The sequence below is a fragment of the Camelus dromedarius genome, chromosome 24, assembly GCF_036321535.1.
Source record: "Camelus dromedarius isolate mCamDro1 chromosome 24, mCamDro1.pat, whole genome shotgun sequence".
In the NCBI taxonomy this organism is placed as follows: Eukaryota; Metazoa; Chordata; class Mammalia; order Artiodactyla; family Camelidae; genus Camelus; species Camelus dromedarius.
The window spans coordinates 32592328-32612279 of record NC_087459.1 but is presented as its reverse complement, the minus strand read 5'-3'; the positions used below and the strand labels follow the sequence as shown (position 1 = coordinate 32612279).

Below are 19952 nucleotides of genomic sequence, written 5' to 3'. Positions count from 1 at the left end.
ACTTCCAGAAGGAACCAAGGAAGTAAAATATAGTAACTATCTGAAATCACAGAACAACCCAAGACCTACCCCTTCAGTCAGCAGAGTGAAAGAGGCCATACACAGTATGAAAAAAGCAAAGAAACACGTTAAAGGCCAATTCATTCTCCCTTCTCCAAGCACCATCTGGCACCCCCCCCCCCCACCGTGGGACCTGCGCAGGCGTGTCACTCCAGGGAAACGGTGCTGCCCCTGCTGTGCAGTGGCCCAGACGTCCTCCCCAGGGGAAGAGGCGGGCGGACAGCCGTGCCGAGGGGACTGGCTATGTACCAGGGACTGGAGCGCTCCGCCCCTCCCTGATCCCACTGCCAGGTCGCAGGCACGGTGAGCGGCCATCACGAGCCCCCGAGCCCGCTCCATGGCCACAGCAGCAGGAACGCCCACCGGCAGGGCTACCAGGAGCTTAAGAGCCAAAAGAGCAGAGGCGCCTTCCCGAGGTAGCGGTGGGCCCTGCCTGCCAGGGAGGCGCCTGCAGGCACTGGGGCGCCCCCACTCGGAACGGGCTTGGGCAGACTCAGAAACAGCCCCCACGCTGCACCCAGATTGACCGGAGGGCACGAGCCCTGGTGGCGCTGGGGCTGCCCAGACCCTGGCTGAATGACAAGCCATCCCGACCCAAGAGCAGGTCCCAGGAAGCCAGGCTTACAAGCATGGCGACACACATCCCAGGAGGTCCGGAGGACGCCGCGCAGGTCCAAGGCTGCACTCTCGGGAGAGATGGGAGGGGGAAACCATGCACTAGTCCCTGGTTGCACGGGGGCAAAAAGGTAACCCCCTGAACCATGATAGTGTCCTCCACAACACACACGCACACACGTGCACACACGCACACACGCGCACGCAGTGGTTCAGGGCAAGAGTCTGACTGGCCCAGGGGCCGAAACACAACCTCTGACCAAAAAGTGGCTTCTGCTAACCCAAGAGTAACCCCTAGGTAGTCAGGCTAAAAGATTTAAACAAGAAAAAAGTCTGAGCGGGGAATCAGAGGCCGCACCAACACACGATGCGGGGAAATCGACTTTACAGAGTTAGTTCAGCCATGTCACTCACCAAATAAACGAACCACCCAGCAAACCACACCAACTCCCCGGGGAGGCGCTGCTGTCATGTATGATCTAAATGTCTAGTCAACAAACAGCTGAGACACACAGAGAAACGGGCAAGCGTGATGACTACGCGGGGGAAAGGGCAGGCAACAGAAGCCACTTTTGAAGTCTCAGACGATGGGCTTGGCACACAAAGGCTTTAGAGCAGTGTTATTGTGAGGCTGGAGGAGGACTCAGGAGGCAGGAGGGCATGGTGGCTATGAGCAGGAGGTCCAGAGGGGGACCTGAGCAGCAGAGCAGATGGCACAGAACCCTAGGAGCAGTAAATCTCTATAAATGCTTCTATTCTATTGTTCTGGAAACTGTGAGCCCTGTCGTAAGTGCTGGCTCACAAACCACTGGTGACAGTGCCCCGGCTCCACGTGACGCCTGTGGGCCAGCAGGGCCAGCTTACAGCCATGGCTTAGCGGGCTCCCCGGCACCACGGAAAGTGCTCCATGAAGTTCACGAGCAAGCCCAGAGGTGACTCTGTGCCAGGGGACTTGTGGGACTGGACAGACTGGACAGTGCCTGCCCTCAGGTGGTTCCTGCCTGCTTTAGAACAGCTCTGAACTTAGCAGAGAAACCACCAGTTAGCCTGGGCCAAGGGCTGCGAGTCTCCTAAATGCCCAGAGAGCCCTGCACCAGTCTCTTCCACAAGGCTGAACTCGAGACTATGGCACGTGCGCTCAGCTTTTCCTTGTGTCCTCAGAGCCTAGCACATTTAACAAGAGCTTACATGTGTAAGAATATTGACAGCAGCATTACTTCCAGCACAACCTGGAAAACAAAAGTGTAAAAGCAGGGAAGTGGACAGAAAAAAGAGGAGTATCCAGAGCTTAGAGTTTTAAAAATCATGTTTTTGAAAATACATGGGTATGGGAGGATGCCAACAATAAATTAAACGGCAAAGGACACTAAACAATATAAATATAAATATAAATCTCAGTTATTAAAAAGCACATGGAAAAAAAAAGGATGTATTGAAAAAAGACTGGAAGGAAATGCACCAAACAGTAACTGTGGTTTTCTGTAGGCAGTTAGATGGTGGGTAATTGATTTTCCAAATCTTCTCTAACGGGCATGAGTAACTTTCACAATCACTACGTGAGAGGTTACTTTTCAAAGATGAAGGAGCAGTAACTGAGGCCAGCGCAGACAGGCGGGCCTTCCAGATGAGGCAGGACTTGGTGCCCTGAGGGACAAGTAGGCAGAGTCAGCAGCTCCGGGTGGCCAGCAGCACTGAGCCTCTACTAGCGGTGAGCTTTGCGCAGCCCTGCTGGGTACTGCCATCTCCCGGAGAAGGAAGCAAAGTGAGCCAGTTCCCTCTGTCTGGAGCCCTCCAAAGGCTTCCCACTGTGGCCAGAATAAATTCAAACTCCAAGCGTGGCCTGCAGCTCTCACAGTCAGGCCCATGTCTCCCTTCCACTCACGCCCTGTCCCCACAACGAGATCCCAACAAGCGTTCTTTCAGGCCTTGGAATCACTGCACTTTTCCACCTCAGGACCTTTGCACTTGCTGGTCCCGCTGCTCTGGGATCTTCTCAGATGGGAAGACTGCCTCCTTCTCATCAGTGACATTCAGAGTCAGAGTGGCTGTCCCCAGCACCCAATCTGGAGCAGCCTCCCCGACCCACCCCGGTTACATGCCTGCTTTATTTTCTGCAGGGCACTCTCCGCTTTCCCTCTTGATCTACATGATCTGCTTTTTGCCGTACTTTCCCCTCACCCCCGCCCCCCGCCAGTGGAATGTAGTTTACTCATCCAGTGATATCTCCAGCAGATGGTTTGCGCGCCAGAAACACTTGATAAAGGAAGAGCTGAGAGCCCGCTTGCCCCGACCCGGGGGAGTAAGCCTGGGGGGGCACCTCCTCCGGAAAGCGTTCTCTGATCAGTGCTGGTCAGGGCCCTGCTCCCGGAGCCTGGGGCTTCCTCCCTCGCACCCGGCACGGCTCGGGCCGGTCGCCCCGTCCGATGTCCCCTGCCCTGGAGGCACGGGGCGGGGGGCGGGCACTTACGCAGTGAGCTCCGTCACCCCGCGGGCCGCGATCGCAGGCTCGGCAAAGGCCCGGCCTCGCAGGCGCCGAGCGGCGAGGGCGCAGCGTCCAGGAGGGCTTCCTGGAAGTGGCGGCCAGTGCCAGGGCGAGCGGGGGCTAGAGGCGGCTGGAGGCTGGGCGGGGGGCGGCGGCGCCGGACCAGCCGCACGCGGGCGGGGGCCGGAGGTCCGCTCTTGTGCGGTAACAATAATGGCAGCTGTCACCCGGCGAGGGGAGGCAGCGAGGGGCCCGCCCGCCCGCCGCGCTTACCGTCTCCGAGGCCGGCTCCCCGGTGCCCAGCGACATGGCGGCGGCGCTGCCCGATCGCCCCCGGGCGCTGCGGGCGCGGCCGTCCGCTTCCCGGGCTCCGCCGGCCGCCCGCCGCAGCCTCAGGGCCAGCCCGCGCGCCCGCCGCGCCCCCGCTGCCATGGCAACCGCGCCGGCCGCCGAGTCCCGGATGTGGCCGGCGTCGGGCCGACCGTGCGCGTGCGACGCGACGCCCGCGGGCCGACAGACCGCGCGCGCGGAGAGCGGGGCGGGGCTGGCGCGGCTCCGCCGGCTCCAACGCTGCCCTGCGAGGCCGTGTGTCACCGGAGTCGGGCACTAAAAACAAGTATTTATTAGGCTAACATTGAAAGGGACAAGGGGCTTGTGCAATGTGCACAGGCTACGAGCTCTGAATGCCTGGCGTTCAGAAAACCATCTTAGGCCCAAGGGTTCTGATGTAGCCACAGGACAATAAAAAATAATAGTTTGCTTTCACTGCACTGTGTGCGTCATGACCATCTTTAGGAACGTTAAGCTGCAAAGTTCACTTAAATTATTAGCCAGCATAATCTGCCCTTTGTCTTCACAGTGGCCTCCAAGGGCATCGACTCTGTCCTCTTACCCTGCTTTATTTTTCCCGCCCCTGACCTTTGTTATCTACAAGAACATCCCACGTCTAGAATGGAAGCTCTCTGGGTCAGGGTTTTGTTTCGTTCTCGGCTGTATCCCCGTCCCTTGGAACAAGGTCTGACATATAGCAAGTGCTCAGTCAATAGGTATTTGGCACCTGGCAAGTCATATGACTTCTCTGTGCCTGTGTCCTCAGATATAAAATAGAGAAAAGGGTTGATGTGAGGCGCAAGTGAGTCGATATCTCTGAAGTGCTTAGTGCGGTTGCCCGGTCCAGAGTGAGCCCAGCGTGACAGTGTGCATACTGTTACTTGGTGAACGAGTCTGTACGTGGAGTAGCAAGGCGTAGAGGGAGGAACGCCTGGGAGGTTATTTTAGCACTACGATTACCTTCCATGTCCCTCTTTTCCTCAGTTTCCTCATCTGTACAACAAAGGGGGTGAACCAGATTGTAGCCCAAGGCTGTCTCCCTGCAAGCAGGGAAGACTGAGCTGGTGAGTGGTCAGGAGCCCAGGCTTAGCCTCACTGTCGTCACCTTGTCTGCAAAGTGGAGACAGTTTTCAGGGCTTTTGTTGGCACTGGAGGAGATAACAGAGATGAAATTCAGCATGGTGCCTGGCACATGATAGCACCTCAAAAAACAAGCTGCCAGGTAACGCTTTTCCACCGGCCCAATTACCTGAATGGTATTTAAAACAGTAAATTTTTATTTGTTCTGAAATTATCCACTTCGCTCACTGGCGCTCCTCTGCTCTGAGAAGCCGTGTCTCCTGAGCTGGGTCAGGTAGAGTCTGACCCCCAACTTCTGGTTCCTCATTTTTCATCTTCTGTGATGCACCCTAAGAGAAAAGGGCTCCCGTGCCCTCCTCTGAGCTCCCACCAGAATTGTTTCTAAGAGATGAGTGTTATCCGCCCCTCACCTGCTTAACAAATCCCATTCACTTCCCCAGGTCTTGTCCACGTGGCACAGGAGTGCTTTCACCACCGGAACCGTCTGTGCAGAAGTACCTCTTGCTCCTCTCCCACTCCCGGGGGCTCCTCATAGTCCCCACCTCTCCTGCTTCTGTTGTTTCACTTAGTTTCTCTTCTTTAATTACACATAGTTTCGGTTTCTGAATGTCCACGGTCCACTTACAATTTTTTGACTTTACGATGGTGCAAGAGTAATACACATTCAGTAGAAAGTGTAATTGGAATTTTTAAGTTTGATTTTTTCCCAGGCTGGCTCTGCGTGGTAGGTTACTCCCTCGTGATGCTGGCAGTGGTGTGACGGAGGGCAGTGGCGGGGAGCCGTAGATCCCAGTCCGCCGTGCAGTCATGAGGGGAAACAACTGTCCACTCACAGCCATTCCGCTTTTCCCTTTCAGTACAGTAGTCCATCAGTTACACGACATATTCAACACTTTATTGTAAAGCAGGCTTTGAGTCAGATGATTTTGCCCAACTGAGGGCTAATGTAATTGTTCTGAGCAAGTATAAGGTAGACTAAGCTAAGCTATGATGTTCAGTGGGTTAGGTGCATTAAATGGGATGAAACCCCACGGTAAGTCGAGGAAGACCTGTCCAATAACAACACGTGTTCCACCCCCCCGGGAGCTTTCCTTCGCTGGCGCGCCCAGACTCTAGTACCCTTGGCGAGCTGGCCACGCCCCTTCGCGCACAGCCACGCCCCCTCCACCGGAAGCCCCGCCTTCGGCCGCAAAGCCTGCCGGACTCCCAAGCACGTACCATTGAGCGGCCCGGTGGGGGTGATGGGTCCGGGCGACGGGCTTGGCGCTGGTCTGTCCCTCTCAGCCTGAGCTCGTTCCCCGCGCCTGGGCCCTCTGGGCTCCCAGACTGGCCTCTAGGGGCGCGTTCGCGGTTTCCCCGCCCGCCGTGTCCGTCCTCGCCCCGTCAGGCTCGGCAGGTGGCGCGGCCCGGGGCGGGGCGTGCGGCGGCTGACGAACGCGAGGTGGGTGAGGCGCGCGCGGGGGGAGGGGTCGTGGTCTCTGTGGCCAGGCCGGGGTCGGGGGTCGGGGTCAGGGCCGCGGAGCACCGGGACCCCGCGTGCGCGGCCTGGGCGCGACCTGGTGGGGGGCGGTCCGCAGGGAGGGCGCCCTCCTCCGCAAGGGCTCAGCCTGGCCGGAGATGGCCAGACGGACGCCCCAGCCCGGGCAGGCCTGCTCCTGACTTGCACACAGACTCCCTGGCCAGCCCCACTCTCTCGCGAGAGTCCCTCTGACCACAGGACAGGCGGGCTCCCGGGTCCCCTCCCAGGCCGGACACTCAAGTGCACTTGCCGGCCGGGAGGCACCGGCAGTGAGTGGGCAGAGAGCCTTCTCCTCCGCGCACACTGCTGGCTGCAGGGTTTCACACCGACCCTTGCGTGGGGGAGGGGGGGGACGACAGACAGACACTTCCGGTCTGGACTGAGACGTCTGCCCCTCTACACGTGGCCGGCCCCAGAGCGTGCACGCACCCCTCCCTCTGGCCCACCTGCAGCCTATCCAGGCCAGCTTCATGCTGTCCTCCCACCAGAGTCCAAGGCTGGCCGGCTTTGAGCTCCTAAGACCTCACGGTTTACTCCAGACTCCCATCTCCGGCACCCTCCCTGAGGGCTCTGCTTGTTTTTGACAACCTCAAATCCCACCTAAGCTGAGGCTTTCCATCCATCCCAGCAGCTTGGAGTTTCTGTCTGAGAATCTCGGTCATCTGGCCTGAGGTGAAAGTTCTGGGGCCCGGGCAGGCATGGGGGCTGCCGCCGGTGACTAGGGCCCGTCAGTTCTGGTCCTGACATTTCCTTTGCAGAAACCCCCAGCCTCATCATGGACCCAGAGTGCTCTCGCCTCCTCCCGGCTCTCTGTGCTGTCCTGGTAGACCCCAGGCAGCCCGTGGCAGATGACACTTGTTTGGAGAAGCTGCTGGACTGGTTTAAAACAGTAACTGAAGCAGGTATGGGTGAGGGTGTCACTGTTGACTTTCCCCAGAGGCCAGACAGTGCAGGGCTGCCCTGTCCTGGGGAAGGGCCGTCCATCTGGTGTCTTTCCTTCATATCTTCAAGATTCCCCCTGGCTTTGAGGACATGGCAAACTGAGCCTGATGGGGCTTGGGCTGTAGGCCTCCTGTTTCTCTGGTCTTGCTATGCGGCTGCCAAGGGCATGGACAAGCATATTTTGTTGTTTGCATTGCATTTTTTGTTTGTTTTAAGAAATCAGTTTTTCTTTCTAATTTCATAAGTAGTATGTATTCTTTAAGTAAAATTTGGACAGCACAGAGGAGTAAAGAGGAAAATTAAACCACCCCAAACATCTTTTATTTCCTTCCAGCCTTTTTTCTTAGCACATCATAGAGATATATTTTTCTTATAAAAATGAGATTGCACCGTAAATACACCTTGCTGTCTTGCTTTTTCTTACCGTCGTAGTGGGTGTTTTCCACGCGGACACATTGGTTTTATTGACTATGTCATTCGCTCTATGAATGGACCTTAATTTTATAATCACTCCACTGCTGTTGCCGTTTACGTTTCTAGTGGGACGGCATGGCTTTCCTTATAAATTTGCTCGTGTAAATGTTCTCTTGGCTAATGATTGCCGTAGGATAGATTACATGTCATTAACTTCTGCTGTTTTTTGCTTTGGTTTACCCAGTTCTTTACTCCCGTTTTAGCTGAATAGCAGAGTCTGTCGTGTTTTCTAATAGACGCATTTGAGGCTACACATTTCTCTGAAAGTATCACTTTAACTGCACCCTGCAAGTCTTACTGTGCAATGCTTTTGTTGTAATTTACTTTCAAATATATTTCATGCTTTTCACTATGATATCTCTTCACCCACAAATTGCTTAAAAGAACATCTTTTAGATTTATGATATGGAGGTAATTATTGATTTCTAATTTATTTCATTGGAGTTAAAACAATCTGTATTTTGATTCTTTTGTATCTGTTGAAGCTCTTCTTGTGACGTGGTGCACAGACCATGTTTCACATGTTTTGTAGATTTCACCATAGGATGTTGTTTTTTGGTATTTAGTCTTCAGTTGTGGCCAATTAGCCACATTTTAAAAATTATTTTTAAACAGCTTTCTCTGAGGAACGATTTATGTACCGTAGAACTGATCCGTTTAAAATGTGTAACTCAGTTGTTTTTAGTTAATTCACTCTGGATCCACCACCATCCCACAAACCAATTTTGTAACATTGTCATCCCCCTTGGGAGAAACCTGGTACCCATTCACGGTCGTCTCTTCCTGTATCCGTGCCCCTCAGTGTTCTGTGTGATGAGAACGTCGTCTCCATCCTTGTTCCTTAGTTCAGGTTCCCGTTGTTAAAGCCTGCAGTGTTCTTGCTAATTTGTTTGCTTCATTGTATTTGGGAGTTGTGTGGAGATCTTATACTAAGACTGCAGACTCAACAATTTTTCTTTGAAATTCTTTCCCCCCCTTTATATATTTTGAAGTTAGGTTGGGTATGTGTAGGCTTAGACTGTTATTTCTCTGGGGGTTGTTTCTGTGAGCAGCAACTTTCTTCCTAAAGCTCTGATAGTGTTTCTGGTTGAAAGTCAGTTTTGTCTGACATTCTTCTTGCTGTTCCCAGCTGTATCTTCTTGCTGTTCTCTTTACTCTGGCTTTCTGTGTTGTCAAGCTTCATTGTTTCTTATCAGCCTTATGTTGCCAGCCTTTGGTTTTTAATGTAATCTGAGCAGCTCTTTATTTTAACAGACAACTTGATCTGTTTCATTTGTTGAACTTACTAGTATGTTTGAACCTATTTTCACAATACTCTTTTTTTTTTAAGTGATAGCAAATTTATCTAGAGAGATACACATTCCATAGGTAGAATGTGGACCATCTCAGAAGGTGAGAGCGGCTTCTTTTGTATTTTTAAAACCTTTCCCGTTCATTATTGTTGCTCCTTTTACCTCCTTTTCTGCCCTCCATTGGATCAATAAAGCTTCTGTTCTTTCAGTCTTTCTTCATCTGGTTTTAAAGTTATGCATTCCACTTAAGTTCTTTAGTGGTTATTTTTACACACAAACTGGATTTAAAAAGTCGAAAGTTAGTTAGAATCTCTGTCCTCTGTTCCAACAACACAAGGGTCCCGAGCACTGTAACTCCAGTCCAGACCAGTCTTCCATGGCTCGTTGTCTTGTATTTTAATTCTGTCTTGTTTTAAACTTCACAGAGTTACTTATTTTTAATTTTTAAAGTCAGCGCTTTTTTAGATTTGCCCACATGTTTATTGGTTTCTTTGCTCCTTGCTTTTTTCTTTTTCACTGTTCTTTTTCCTTCTTACTGAGCCATAGTCCTTTCTAAGGGCCTCTCTGCGGAAGCGCTCCGAGCCCTGCCCCAGGTCGCTGGCTCCAGCCACGCCCGTGTGTGGTTGCACGTGGACGTTTCAGGTGCCGGGTCTGGAAGCAGGGCCTGCTTGCTGTGCTCGTTGCGTTGGAACTCAGTGTAAGAGAAAGGAATCCATCGGAGAGGTGAAGCCTGCCTTCTGCTTTAATTTGCGTCTCTTTTTCATAATGAGCAAGACAGAACGTCTTTGCAGGTTTCTGGCCATTTGTATTTCCTGTCCACGTCCCTTGCCTGTTGTCGAGGTGTCGGCTTGCTAGTTTGTCCCCCTCATTGAATTAAAGTCACCGTCCTTTGTTGCAGTTTTGCAAACATTTTCTCCCAGTTGGACTGCTCAGTCGAACCTGAGAGAAAGGGTGTCTGGGAGGTGACAGGAGAATGGTCCCCCAGGGAGGCAGGCACTGCGCCCCGGTGACATGCTGCCTGGCTGCGCCTGCCTCCAGGGCCCAGTCTCCTGTTGCTGCAGGAGAACCCTTGCCTGGTGGAGCTGCTGTTCCGCGTACTGAAAGCCCACGACCCGCGTCCCAGAGTCCTCTCCTTCTCGCTCCGCCTCGCAGGGCTGTTTGCAGCCCAGGAAGACTGCTTCCAGTATCTTCAGGTGAGCCTGAGTCGTCCCTCTCAAGGCCTGCTGTGGCTTTAGAGGCTTGACAGGCCGCAGGCTGCCCTTCAGTCTGGCGGTTGGCCCCCTGCGTGTGGGGACGAGGGACACCCGCAGGTTCAGGCTCTGCGGGGCAGTGGGAGGGTGCCCTCCCATCCTGCATCCGTGGCGCTGGCTTGGCCTCCTGTTCCCTTTTCTCCTGCCCCTTCACAGACTCCCGGGGGATCTGGCAGCCCCCGGGTTTGCTACTCACTGTGTTGAGACCTCTGTGGTGAACAAGAATCTTGGGCACATGGCGGGAAATGAGGACAGTGCATGATTGTACCGTGGATGTCCATAAGCCAGTGGGGGTTGACTGAAGAGTTAGTCACTGCCAGCTAGGGGTCAGCTTCTTGGGGGCGGTGGGCTCACAGCTGGGTCGTAAGGGGTTTGAGCAGTGGTAAGTGCAGGGCAAGCCTGATACACGGGGCGTGCTGGGGAATCTGGGGTGGGGGACACCTGGAGGAGGGCAGGGGCCCTGGAAGACCCCACTTCCCAAGCATAAGAGCCCAGTAGGCTGTGGGGACCTTTGGGGGGCCTTTGGCGCTGGAGTTGGTGGACCATTTGGAGGAGGGGTTTTTGAAGTGAACTGTGACAGTTGGTGAGCCTTTCTGTAAAACCCAATTCTCCAGAAGCTCTCTTCCCATCAGTTGGTTCTGGTGGCCACCTGACACCTCCCAGAAGCACAGCTGCCCACAGGCACTTTGTGTGGGCAGCTCACGAGAAAGGTCCCCCAGAGAAGTGCTCTGAACCAGCTCTGAACAATAGAAAAGCCATCTCTGATCTGCGGTCCCCTGGGAACTTCCCCAGGTTACCCCTTCCTCCTCTGTTTCCCAGCAGGGGGAGTTGCTGCCCATGCTCTTCGGGGAGTCGGGGCCCCTCGGAGGGGCCGCCTGGACCGCCCCCACAGTGCGCAGTGGCTGGCTGCAGGGCCTGCGCTCCCTGGCCCAGCACCCCGGCGCCCTGCGCTTCCTTGCTGACTGTGGTGAGTGCCCCACCTGCCCCTCCTTCAGCCTCTGTCCTCACTCTGCCTGATGCTGTGTGACTTCAGGGAAATCACTGCACCTTTCTGGGCCTCGTGCTCTAAACGTGAAAATGGCTGTGGTATCACAGGGCCGTTGTGAGGAACACTCAGGGTAACCAGGGGTTGGAGGCCCCTCAAGGGTGTGTGGTGCCCTGTGGCTCATTGGTCGGACCCAGCAGCTGGGGTGGCTTTGGAACTGACTGGAAAGAATCAAAAGTGGCCAGACTTCTAAAGCCCCTCACGCGTGAACCCTCCATTCTGGTTCCTTTGCCTCTGAGCAGAGGGGAGGCTGGGCCTCTCTCGGTGCCTCCGCGGTGCGTGGCATTTGAGCTCTGGCTGCGAGGTTCTGAAATCCAGTGCTTAAAGCTGCTCAGTGGTTTCAGCGTCCCTGCTGTCCACTGTGGACTCTCTTCCAGCTGAACCTTGTTTCTTTCCCTGCCCCTTGTCCCCTCCCCCAGGTGCTGTTGACACCATCTTCTCCCTGCAGGGAGATTCCAGCCTGTTTGTGGCCTCAGCAGCTGGACAGCTCCTGGTGCACATCCTCGCCTTGGCGATGCGAGGCCCAGCTGAGGGACATCCCAGCCCCCAGGGGTGTGACTGGCCAGCGTGTGCCCAGAAGATTGTGTGTCACGTCGAAGACTCCCTGCGCTCCACAGCCACCCCGCAGGTCACGCAGGCCCTGAACGTCCTGACAACCACGTTTGGGCACTGCCACAGCCCATGGACACAGGGCCTCTGGGTGCGGCTGAGCCCCCTCGTGGCCTGTCTGCTCGAGAAAGACCCCATCCCAGCCTCACACTCGCTTGTGGATCTCCTCCTCAGCGTGGCCCGGTCAGGCCCCCGGGGTTCAGCTTTGTGGGGGGGTGCGGGCAGGACTGGGAGGGCTTGTTTTCCTCGGGAAGTTTTACACCTGGGGCCGTGTCTCATCAGCTCCCCAAGAACGCTGCCTTGAGTAGAGGGAATGCCAGAGGATTTCAAAGCCTGCACAGCTGGGGTGGGCCTCCCGTCTCAGCCAAGCACGCCGGGCCGCAGCAGTCCCGCTGGGCACCGGTGGGCTTTGGTGGGCTGGATGGAGGAATAACATTTTCTTCCTGGGTCCTCTCCTGCAGTTCTCCTGTGGGGAGTTCTGACTGTGGCCTGTGGGAGACTTTGGCACAGACTCTGAGCCATTTGAGCCCCACACAAGCAGGGCCTCTGGCTTTGGGGATCCTGAAACTGCAGGACTGGTAAGGATTGGGGTTCACCTTCCGTGAGGCAGGCAGAGAGGTCAGAGAACTTCAGTGGAGCTCCTGGAACCAGGGCTCAGTCAGAGGCGGCTGTCCAGGGCATGGCCAGGCAGTGCGTGGGTGGTCCCCAAGGCACTGGTACACACTGTGGCTTCTGCACTCTTAGTGGCAGAATGACTTTTTCATTGGCTCCCCAGAGATAGGAGGGACTCTTGGAGCAGCCCTGCTCAGTGTGGGGCTGGGTTCGTACCCAGGATCTGCTTAGCTGTCTTCTGACCCCTCCCTAGTGGCCTCAGCTTGTGGATCCTGGGCCTCCCAGGGCTGTGGGACAGCGGAGGGGGGCCCAGCAGGCAGGAGTGGTGGGACAGCTTCCCAGAGGGCGGGGCGGGGGTGTGCCCTTACTGGAAGGGGGTGCGAGGTCCAGAGGGGTGGGAAGGGAGAGGGAGTCATTCCAGGGCTCCGTGTAGAGGACAGTCGGTCCTGTCGGCCCGGGCCGGGTGGCGTGGCCACGGGACCCGCTCGCTGGCGCGCTGCGGGTGTGGGGCAAGCCCGGCTCCGGGCTCCAGGGTCTCCTGATGTTCAGTGAGAGGGAGTGGTCCAAAGGGGAAGGGAAGGGCTGGGCGGCCAACTTGGGAGGAGAGTTCTGGGCCAGCTTAGCCTCCCACCCACCCCAGGCCCAAGCATGGGGGTGAGAGCGTGTTCCAGAGCCTAGGAAGGGATATCAGCCCTGGGGGTGCTCCCGGGAGGCGGGGCAGCCCGACCCCTTGGCTAGGGCAGGCGTTGCCCATTGGAGTGGGTGTGGCCGGGCCTTACCGGGGCTCCTGCTGGGACCTGGGCCGTGCTTTCTAGCAGCTCCTGTGGAGTCCCTGTGCAGTGACGTGAGTGCTGGTCAAGGTGCTTACGAGGAAGCTGTTTCTCAGGGGAGTGTCCAGAGCCCCAGCCCCAGCCCCAGCGCCTTTGCCCCAGACTTGCTGGGGCTGTTAGGAGGGCAGCCAGGTCACCTGAGGGTGGGGGCAGCACTCACCATGTCCTCTGTCGCCAGTCCACAGGCACTGAAGACCCAGGCCTTTGGTGTCCTCCTCCAGCCCCTGGCCTGTGTCCTGAAAGCTGCTGCTCAGGCCCCTGGACCTCCAGGTAGGCTGCTTGGGGGAAGGGTGGGCAGGCACAGGAAGGCGGGACCCTGGAGTCCTGAGCATGTCCTTGGGGCCAGGGCAGGCTGATGGGCAGTGGGGTACCTGGCTCGCCGCCTCACTTAAGAATGAAGATGGCGGAGGTGTAGGCTGTCGTTCCAGGTGTGACTGCTGCTCACATCTTCATGGCCTGGAGTTACTGGGGCATCATCTGAGGTGGCTCCCAGAGAGGTCGACCTTTGTCCCCCACCCCAGGCCCTGGCAGTCGGTGGTGGTTCTCAACCCAGAACGGGCTCATGGGCCTGCCACTCGTCCTCCCAGACTGTCTGGGTTCTGTGCAGGGGGCTGGGGGTCCTCTGTTGTGCCTTGTCTCGCTTCACGAGGGTGGAGGAGTAGAGAAGGGACCCGGCTGTGCCTGGTGGCCCCGTGTGAGCATGGAGGCGGGCCTCCTAGTCAGTGGGAGCTGGCCTGGGAACACAGAGGACAGGACTCTGTTCACGAGCCTTGCAGACAGGTTCAGACCGCAGCTCCAGCCAGCTGGACGTCATCCTGGACGAGCCACCTGCTCGGAATCTCTGGTCCTGGTCCCAATCTCTGGTGTGGATCAGTGGCCGGTGGTTAGGCCTGCAGCAGCCACATGGGAGGTGCCTGCTAACCAGGAGCTGTTTCTGGTCGGCCTCCAGGTTTTCCAGAAGGGGCCACAGGCGACTCGATAACAGTGGACACGTTTCTCTCCTCCAAGTCGGCTTGTGTGGGTCTCCTGTGCCAGGCCCTGGCCCACCTGGAGCTGCTGCAACTGCTGGTGGGTGTGGCCCTGGCCCACGTCCACCCCGGCAGTGGGACTTGCGGCCACACTGACTCTCCCTCCCCTCCCAGCCCCAGCGCCCCTCGCCCTGGCCCCAGGCGCCCCTGCTTCGGGCTGCAGTGGCAATACTGCGCTTCTGCCATGGCTCAGCAGCCCCCACCAGTGACGTGGGGGGCCACCTGTGTGCGGTCCTGGCAGGCTGTGTCCGGGTCCAGCGAGCGGCCCTGGATTTCCTGGGGACGCTGTCTCAGGGGACGGGTAAGTGAGGCTCCTTCTCTCGTACAGCTCACGTCGGGTAAGCCCTGCAGCTGCTCAGAGACGTTTCCGAGGCTGCTGTCCTCTCATGTCTCCTTGGGGGCGGGGCTGGCATTCAGCTGACCACTGGGTCCTGTCCCCTGCTTTCCTTGGATTGACACGCTCCTGGACTGAGGAGGTTCCAGAGTGGGAGGTTGCGTGCTTTATCCATCCACGTCTGTCTCAGGCCCCCAAGAGCTGGTGACGCAGGTGTTTGCCGTCCTCCTGGAGTACCTCACAAGCCCTGACTCCAGCCCCATGGTACAGGCGCAGGGTTCAGGGTGGAGGGTGGGGGCAAGGAGGGAGGCAGGGGCACCCCCACAGGCCTCCTGGGGCCAGAATTGCTTCTTAAAGTGAGTTTGGACAGGCTGGTGGCCCTGGGCCTGGCATTGGTGGAGATGGAGTGAGGGGGTGCTGGGCCATGGAGAGCAGGGAGGGGGTCCAGTCTTGCAGGGAATTCTCCATGAGAGATGGAAACTAGAGCCAGGCGGGCCCTGCACTTAGGGTCCAAACTCTCATTGACGTTTGCTGCGAGTTATCCATTTTCATGACACTGCGGTTGAGTTGTGCTCTGTGGGTGCAGAATTAGCACCACGTGCACTGAACAGCAGTGTGGAGATTTGGACGACAGGCCTGGCGGATTCCTGGGACTTTAAGGAAAAGGTGCCCTGAGCAGTTTCTTGTGTCCTGGTGCAGAAATTTCATCTCGCTGACAGTGGGAGGTCCTGACGGGAGCCACCCTCCTCCTCTCTCTCTTGTGGTCTTGGATCCCAGTCCTGCTGCTTCTAGAGGCTTCTGTCTCATCAGAACGAAGCCCAGCATTCCTCTCCCCACACCCCACTTTACCCCCAGGGCAGGGGCAGGAGCGCAGGGAGGTGGACGGGGCAAGCAGGCCAGCTCAGCCCTCCTAGCCCTGCAACCCTGCTCTGCCCGCTCCAGGTTCTGAAGAAGGCCTTCCAGGCCACACTCAGGTGGCTCCTGGGCTCCCCCAAGGCCCCCAGCTGCTGCGACCTGGACCCCCACACCCAGCTGTTCCTCGGAGGTACCCCTGGCCCCTCCAGGGTAAACTGAGGGAGGTGTGGGGCGGAGGACAAAGGGCGGGCGGGTGTGATGGGCTCTGACCCCCCCCTCCCCCCGCTGCAGAGCTGCTCCCTGTGCTGCGGAAACGGCTGTGCAGCCCCTGCTGGGAGGCCAGGGACTCGGGCCTCGAGTTCCTGACCCAAGTGACCAGACACTGGGGAGGTAAGCGAGGGCGCTGGGCAGGAGGGGAGGCTGGCCTGGCCTTAGTGCCCCGTTGTCCCCTAGTAGGCGGGAACTCGGGCCACCCAGGCTGCCCTCGGGGAGGGAGGGGAGGCTTGGGCTCAGCCCTTGGTCACCGCTGGTTGTGGCTGTTTGGACTTCCAGGGCAGGCCGCCTTCAGACATGCTCTCCTTGCTTCAGAGGTGCCTGAGCTCACCGGGCAGCTCCTGCGAGACCCTGAGAGTTACGTCCGCGCAAGTGCAGTGACTGCCACAGGGCAGCTGTCCAGCTGGGGGCTGTACGCCACCCCCACCGGCCCAGAGCACCCAGAGGTCCAGCAGGTAGGAGGCGGGTCCTTTGGCTGTGCAGCTCACACCTGGCAACCGTCCTGATGCCCAGGGAGGGGTGGGTCTGCCGCCCAGGCGTGGGCGGTCTGGGGCCAGGGCTCTGCGGGGCATGTCCCCTGAATCTCCGGCTCAGCCTTCTGGCACCCCGTTACTTGGACATGGTTGCCCTGGTTTGGTGGATGAGCACATGGAGGGCCAAAGGGGATGTCCCCTAAAGGAGGCAGAGCAGCTTGGGCCCCAGACCTGCCCGGCAGGGGCTTCTCGGGGCACTCCCTGCTGTGCCCCAGCATGCCAGCAGGCCTCTGCCTTCCCTGGCCCCTCCCACCCCCACCCCCTACTCTGTCCTCCAGGAGAGCCTGTTCACGGAGCTTCTGCACATCCTCTCCACGGACTCAGAGGGCTTCCCCCGCAGGGCTGTCATGCACGTCTTCACCCAGTGGCTGAAGGACGGCCACGCTGACGTGGCTGAGGACCTGGAGCAGTTCGTGGCCAGAGTGCTGCAGGCGGCGAGCCAGGACCTAGACTGGGAGGTGCGGGCCCAGGGCCTCGAGCTGGCGCTGGTGTTCCTGGAGCAGTTGCTGGGCCAGCCTGGCTCCCGCTGTCCCTATGCTGTGGCCCTGCCCGAGGCAGCCCCGCCTGCCACGCTGGCCCAGGTCCTGCAGGCGCTCTGCCGGGTACAGCTCTTTGAGTTTGCCCTCCGTGCCTTATTTGACTGTGACCGACCTGTGGCCCAGAAGTCCTGTGACCTCCTCCTTTTCCTGAAGGCCAAGGCCACTCCCTGTGGTGGCCCACAGGAGGCGGGGGCCAGCCCCGACGTGGTCTCTGTGGAGGCTGCCCTGCAGAGGTGGCAGGCAGGCGAGCAGGGTCAGCCCCTGGGGGAGCTGGAGCCTGAGGCTGTCATGGCCGTGCTGAGGTCCATGGACCTGGAGGGCCTTCGGGGTATGCTGGCCAAGAGCAGTGACCACATGGAGAAGAGCCCTCAGTCGCTCCTGCAGGACATGCTGGCCACCGTGGGTGTCCTGGGGGAGAATGAGGCCGACTGTTACTGAGAAGCCTGGTGGCACCCTCCGTGGACCCTGCTGCTGCGCCACGTCCCTTCCTCGCACTGCCGTCCTGAGGGCTCTAGCCTGGCCTGACTGCACGTGGGATCCTCCAGGCAAGCCAGGACCAGGCAACCCCGCACGGTCAAAGAATTCCATGTTTTGCTGTATTATTGAAGTGGCTTATTTTCTACTCAAAATAAATGTCATTTGACAGTGCCACTGAGTCGGCGCACTGACGTGGGGTAGGCCCCAGGCCTGCTGGGGTTTGGAAAGGCATTTGGGGAGGGACCCTCTGCACAATGGCCACGTACTTCATGGGCCTAGGGGAGATGTTGCTCTGCTTGGACCTCACTGTGCCCCAGCGACACCCAAGGGTCAGAGAGCAAACAGTTCAGGCTGGAGAGTGTCTGATCTTGGCCCCTGGCCCCTGGCCCCTAATGGTAGTGACTCCAGGTCTAACCAAGCCAGGTTTTCAGTCTCTGAAGCCCCAGGGTCACCCTAACCTTGTAGCAGTTTAGAGCTCACTGTCCCAAATGACGAGGCAGGTCAAGTTGGCCGTGGTACTGTCAGGGGAGTTGGGCTGCAGGCTGGCCCTCAAGGGACCAAACAGATGCTGCACCAGTGCCAGCCCTGCCGTTTCCAGGCCACGTCACCCTGCATGCCCCAGGGCCTTTTGGAACCTGTTTCCTCTTCTGTAAAGTGGAGATTTTACTGTTTGCCTCCCAGAAGTAAGAGTCTCCGTGTTCTAAAGCACCCGGTCAGCCAGAGAATCTCAAGAGAAACCCTAAAATATTTTGAAGTGAATGAAAATGAAACTACAGCTGATCAAAAGCCGTGCGTTGCAGCAGAAGCAGTGCTCAGGCAGACGCTTATAGCTGTGAGGGCAGGTATGAGGCAAGGAGGGACACCTGAAATCCGTCATCTGAGCTTCCGCCTTAGGAAACCGGACGAGAGGAAGTTAAGCCCAAAGCAAGCAAAGAGGAGAAATAATAAAAGAGCAGGCGTCAGAGAGCTGAGGGCGGAATCGGTGGAGGGACTCGCGTAAACAAAGCCTGGTTCTCTGAAGAGAACAGTGGGGCCAGCAAGCCTCTAGCCAGGCTCAGAGAGGAAGAGAAGACGGCGAGAGGCGGCGGCGCCGCGGGACCCCACGGTAAGTGGGAGGATGGCAGAGGACCACTGAGCAGCCCTGAGCCCGCGGCTTAGGCAGCTCATCTGCCAAACTGACGTGGGGGGAAGCAGGCGATCTGAGCAGACGGAATCAGTCATTAATAGCCTTTCAGAACAGCACTGGGCCCAGGGGGTTTCACTGGTGAACTCTATGAAACGTTTAAGGAAGAGCTTATACCAGTTCTGTACAGTCTTTCAGAAGACAGAAGCAGAGGGAATGCTCCCGACTCAGCCTGTGAGGACCAGGCAGCGCCAAGCACAAGTCTGTGAAACCGCCAGCGGCAGTAAGGGCAGGGGCGGTGGGTGCGTCCGGGCGGCCCTCTGGGCGCTTCAGGAGCGGGTCCTCCAGAGTACAGAGAACAGCTCACTCGTCCCTCCCGCCGGCGCCACGCATCATAGAGTTCATGGAAGAATCTCTAATACCAAAGCCAGACAGACACTCCAGGAGAACTAGGGACCAACATCTCTCATGATCAAACATGGAAAAGTCCTTAACAAACTTTAGCAAGTTGAATCCAACAATGTGTAAGAAGAACTACACACTAAGATCAAGGAGGGCTATCTCAGGTATGCGAGGCGGGTTCGGCATTTCAAAGTCTCAGTGCGGCGCGTCCCATCAGCAGGGTATCGGGGCCCACGTGATTGTATCGGTAGATGCAGGAAAGGCTTTTGGCAAAACCTGTCATCCCCAGTTTTCAGGTCTGGCCGAGAGGTGCAGGTCCCACAGCCCCTGGAAGACCCACGCCCTTTCCTGCGTCAGAGGAACCTGGACGGCAGGAGGGCACGCCAGCCGGAGTTTCAGGTGCTCCTTGTCCGCTGCGCCCTGGCTGTCAGTGATGGCTGCGGCGCCCCGCTTGGATGCCCTGCAGGATCCCTGTGCTCTCCGCCCCCCACAACTGCACACTTTGCTCAGCCGCCGCAGCCTTTGCCCGCGTGTGGAGCTGTGCCCTGGCGCAAGGGCGGCTGGAGCGGGCGCGGGAAAGAACCCAGAGCCCCAGGCGGTCTTCACCTCTTTCTCCGCCTTGTTTCAGGAGCGAGCAAGCATGTGCCCGCTCTTCACAAGTGGAGTCTGGGTTTCCTACAGCCCCGCCATCAGTCCCACTGGTTTGCCTACCAGCCAAGGTGTCGGACCCCAGGGCTGGGACGCCCAACGTATAGCTTGAACTGCTCACTCCCCAGCGAGGATCTCTGAGGCCGGGTAACCCCCTCCTCTTCTGTTTCCTCTCCTAGGGGCCCAGGTCCTGACCTGACGGCCCCTCCTCCCTTCCTGCCCGAGTCCGTGGCTCTTCGGCACCGCCGTGGTGGTGCAGGAGTCTCCCTGCCAGCCTCCAGTTCTCAGTGGGCGTTGCTCCTCACGCAGGTGTGTTTTGATGTGTTTGTGGCAGGAGGTGAGCTCTGCCTCCTACTCTGCCACCTCAGTCTTTTCCTGCAGGTTTCCAGTGTGAGGTGGGCTGGCTCTTCCATGATTCTCCCCGTGTGGGCAGGACTGGCCCTGACTTCTGCCCCCTTACCCCACGAGGTCACCGAACAGGTACTGGCACATGATCTCGGGACAGAAGGGCACTGACCGGTCAGAACGGTGCGCAGCTGTCCACAGCACGGTTGCCACGCAGATCTTCCCAGTGAAAGCAGGACACTATCTGGGCCAACC

The 19952-nt window shown here is 57.7% G+C and overlaps 2 protein-coding genes across 16 annotated transcripts in view; one reads left to right on the top strand and one right to left on the bottom strand.

Annotated features, from left to right (window-relative positions):
- The window catches only part of IQCE (IQ motif containing E), a 40495-nt gene extending 35373 nt beyond the window's left edge, over positions 1-5122 (bottom strand). For 4 of the 8 annotated variants that reach the window (XM_031471314.2, XM_064478743.1, XM_031471318.2 and 1 more), the window contains exon 1: positions 3431-3557. In XM_031471314.2, the coding sequence (XP_031327174.1) occupies positions 3431-3466 (36 nt within the window). In that variant the 5' untranslated portion in view covers positions 3467-3557. Of the gene's footprint in view, positions 1-3430; positions 3558-4977 lie in introns of those variants that run through there. The other 4 variants (XM_064478744.1, XM_031471319.2, XM_064478742.1 and 1 more) reach the window with 3 other exon arrangements.
- Positions 5123-5776: 654 nt separating this feature from the next.
- Positions 5777-17350, top strand: BRAT1 (BRCA1 associated ATM activator 1). 8 transcript variants are annotated; one of them, XM_064478738.1, is made up of 14 exons: positions 5777-6008; positions 6845-6988; positions 9833-9987; positions 10837-11011; positions 11509-11881; positions 12160-12276; positions 13319-13410; positions 14090-14208; positions 14283-14469; positions 14693-14766; positions 15445-15547; positions 15649-15747; positions 15910-16085; positions 16442-17350. In XM_064478738.1, the coding sequence occupies exons 2-14, from the start codon at positions 6862-6864 to the stop codon at positions 17138-17140; spliced, it is 2496 nt and encodes an 831-aa protein (XP_064334808.1). In that variant the 5' UTR covers positions 5777-6008; positions 6845-6861; the 3' UTR covers positions 17141-17350. The 8 variants fall into 8 exon arrangements, with proteins under 8 accessions (XP_064334808.1, XP_064334810.1, XP_064334807.1 ...); XM_064478740.1 differs by lacking the exon at positions 5777-6008 and adding an exon at positions 6022-6758 and having other exon boundaries at positions 15946-16085; XM_064478737.1 differs by lacking the exon at positions 5777-6008 and adding an exon at positions 6022-6758.
- Positions 17351-19952: the final 2602 nt, after the last annotated feature.

Bases quoted from the DNA above. Each gene is read 5' to 3' on its own strand.
- BRAT1 (XM_064478738.1), top strand. From the start codon at position 6,862: ATGGACCCAGAGTGCTCTCGCCTCCTCCCGGCTCTCTGTGCTGTCCTG. The intron at 13,411-14,089 runs GTAGGCTGCTTG...GTCGGCCTCCAG, and splicing joins TCAGGCCCCTGGACCTCCAG to GTTTTCCAGAAGGGGCCACA. The intron at 14,470-14,692 runs GTAAGTGAGGCT...CGTCTGTCTCAG, and splicing joins GACGCTGTCTCAGGGGACGG to GCCCCCAAGAGCTGGTGACG.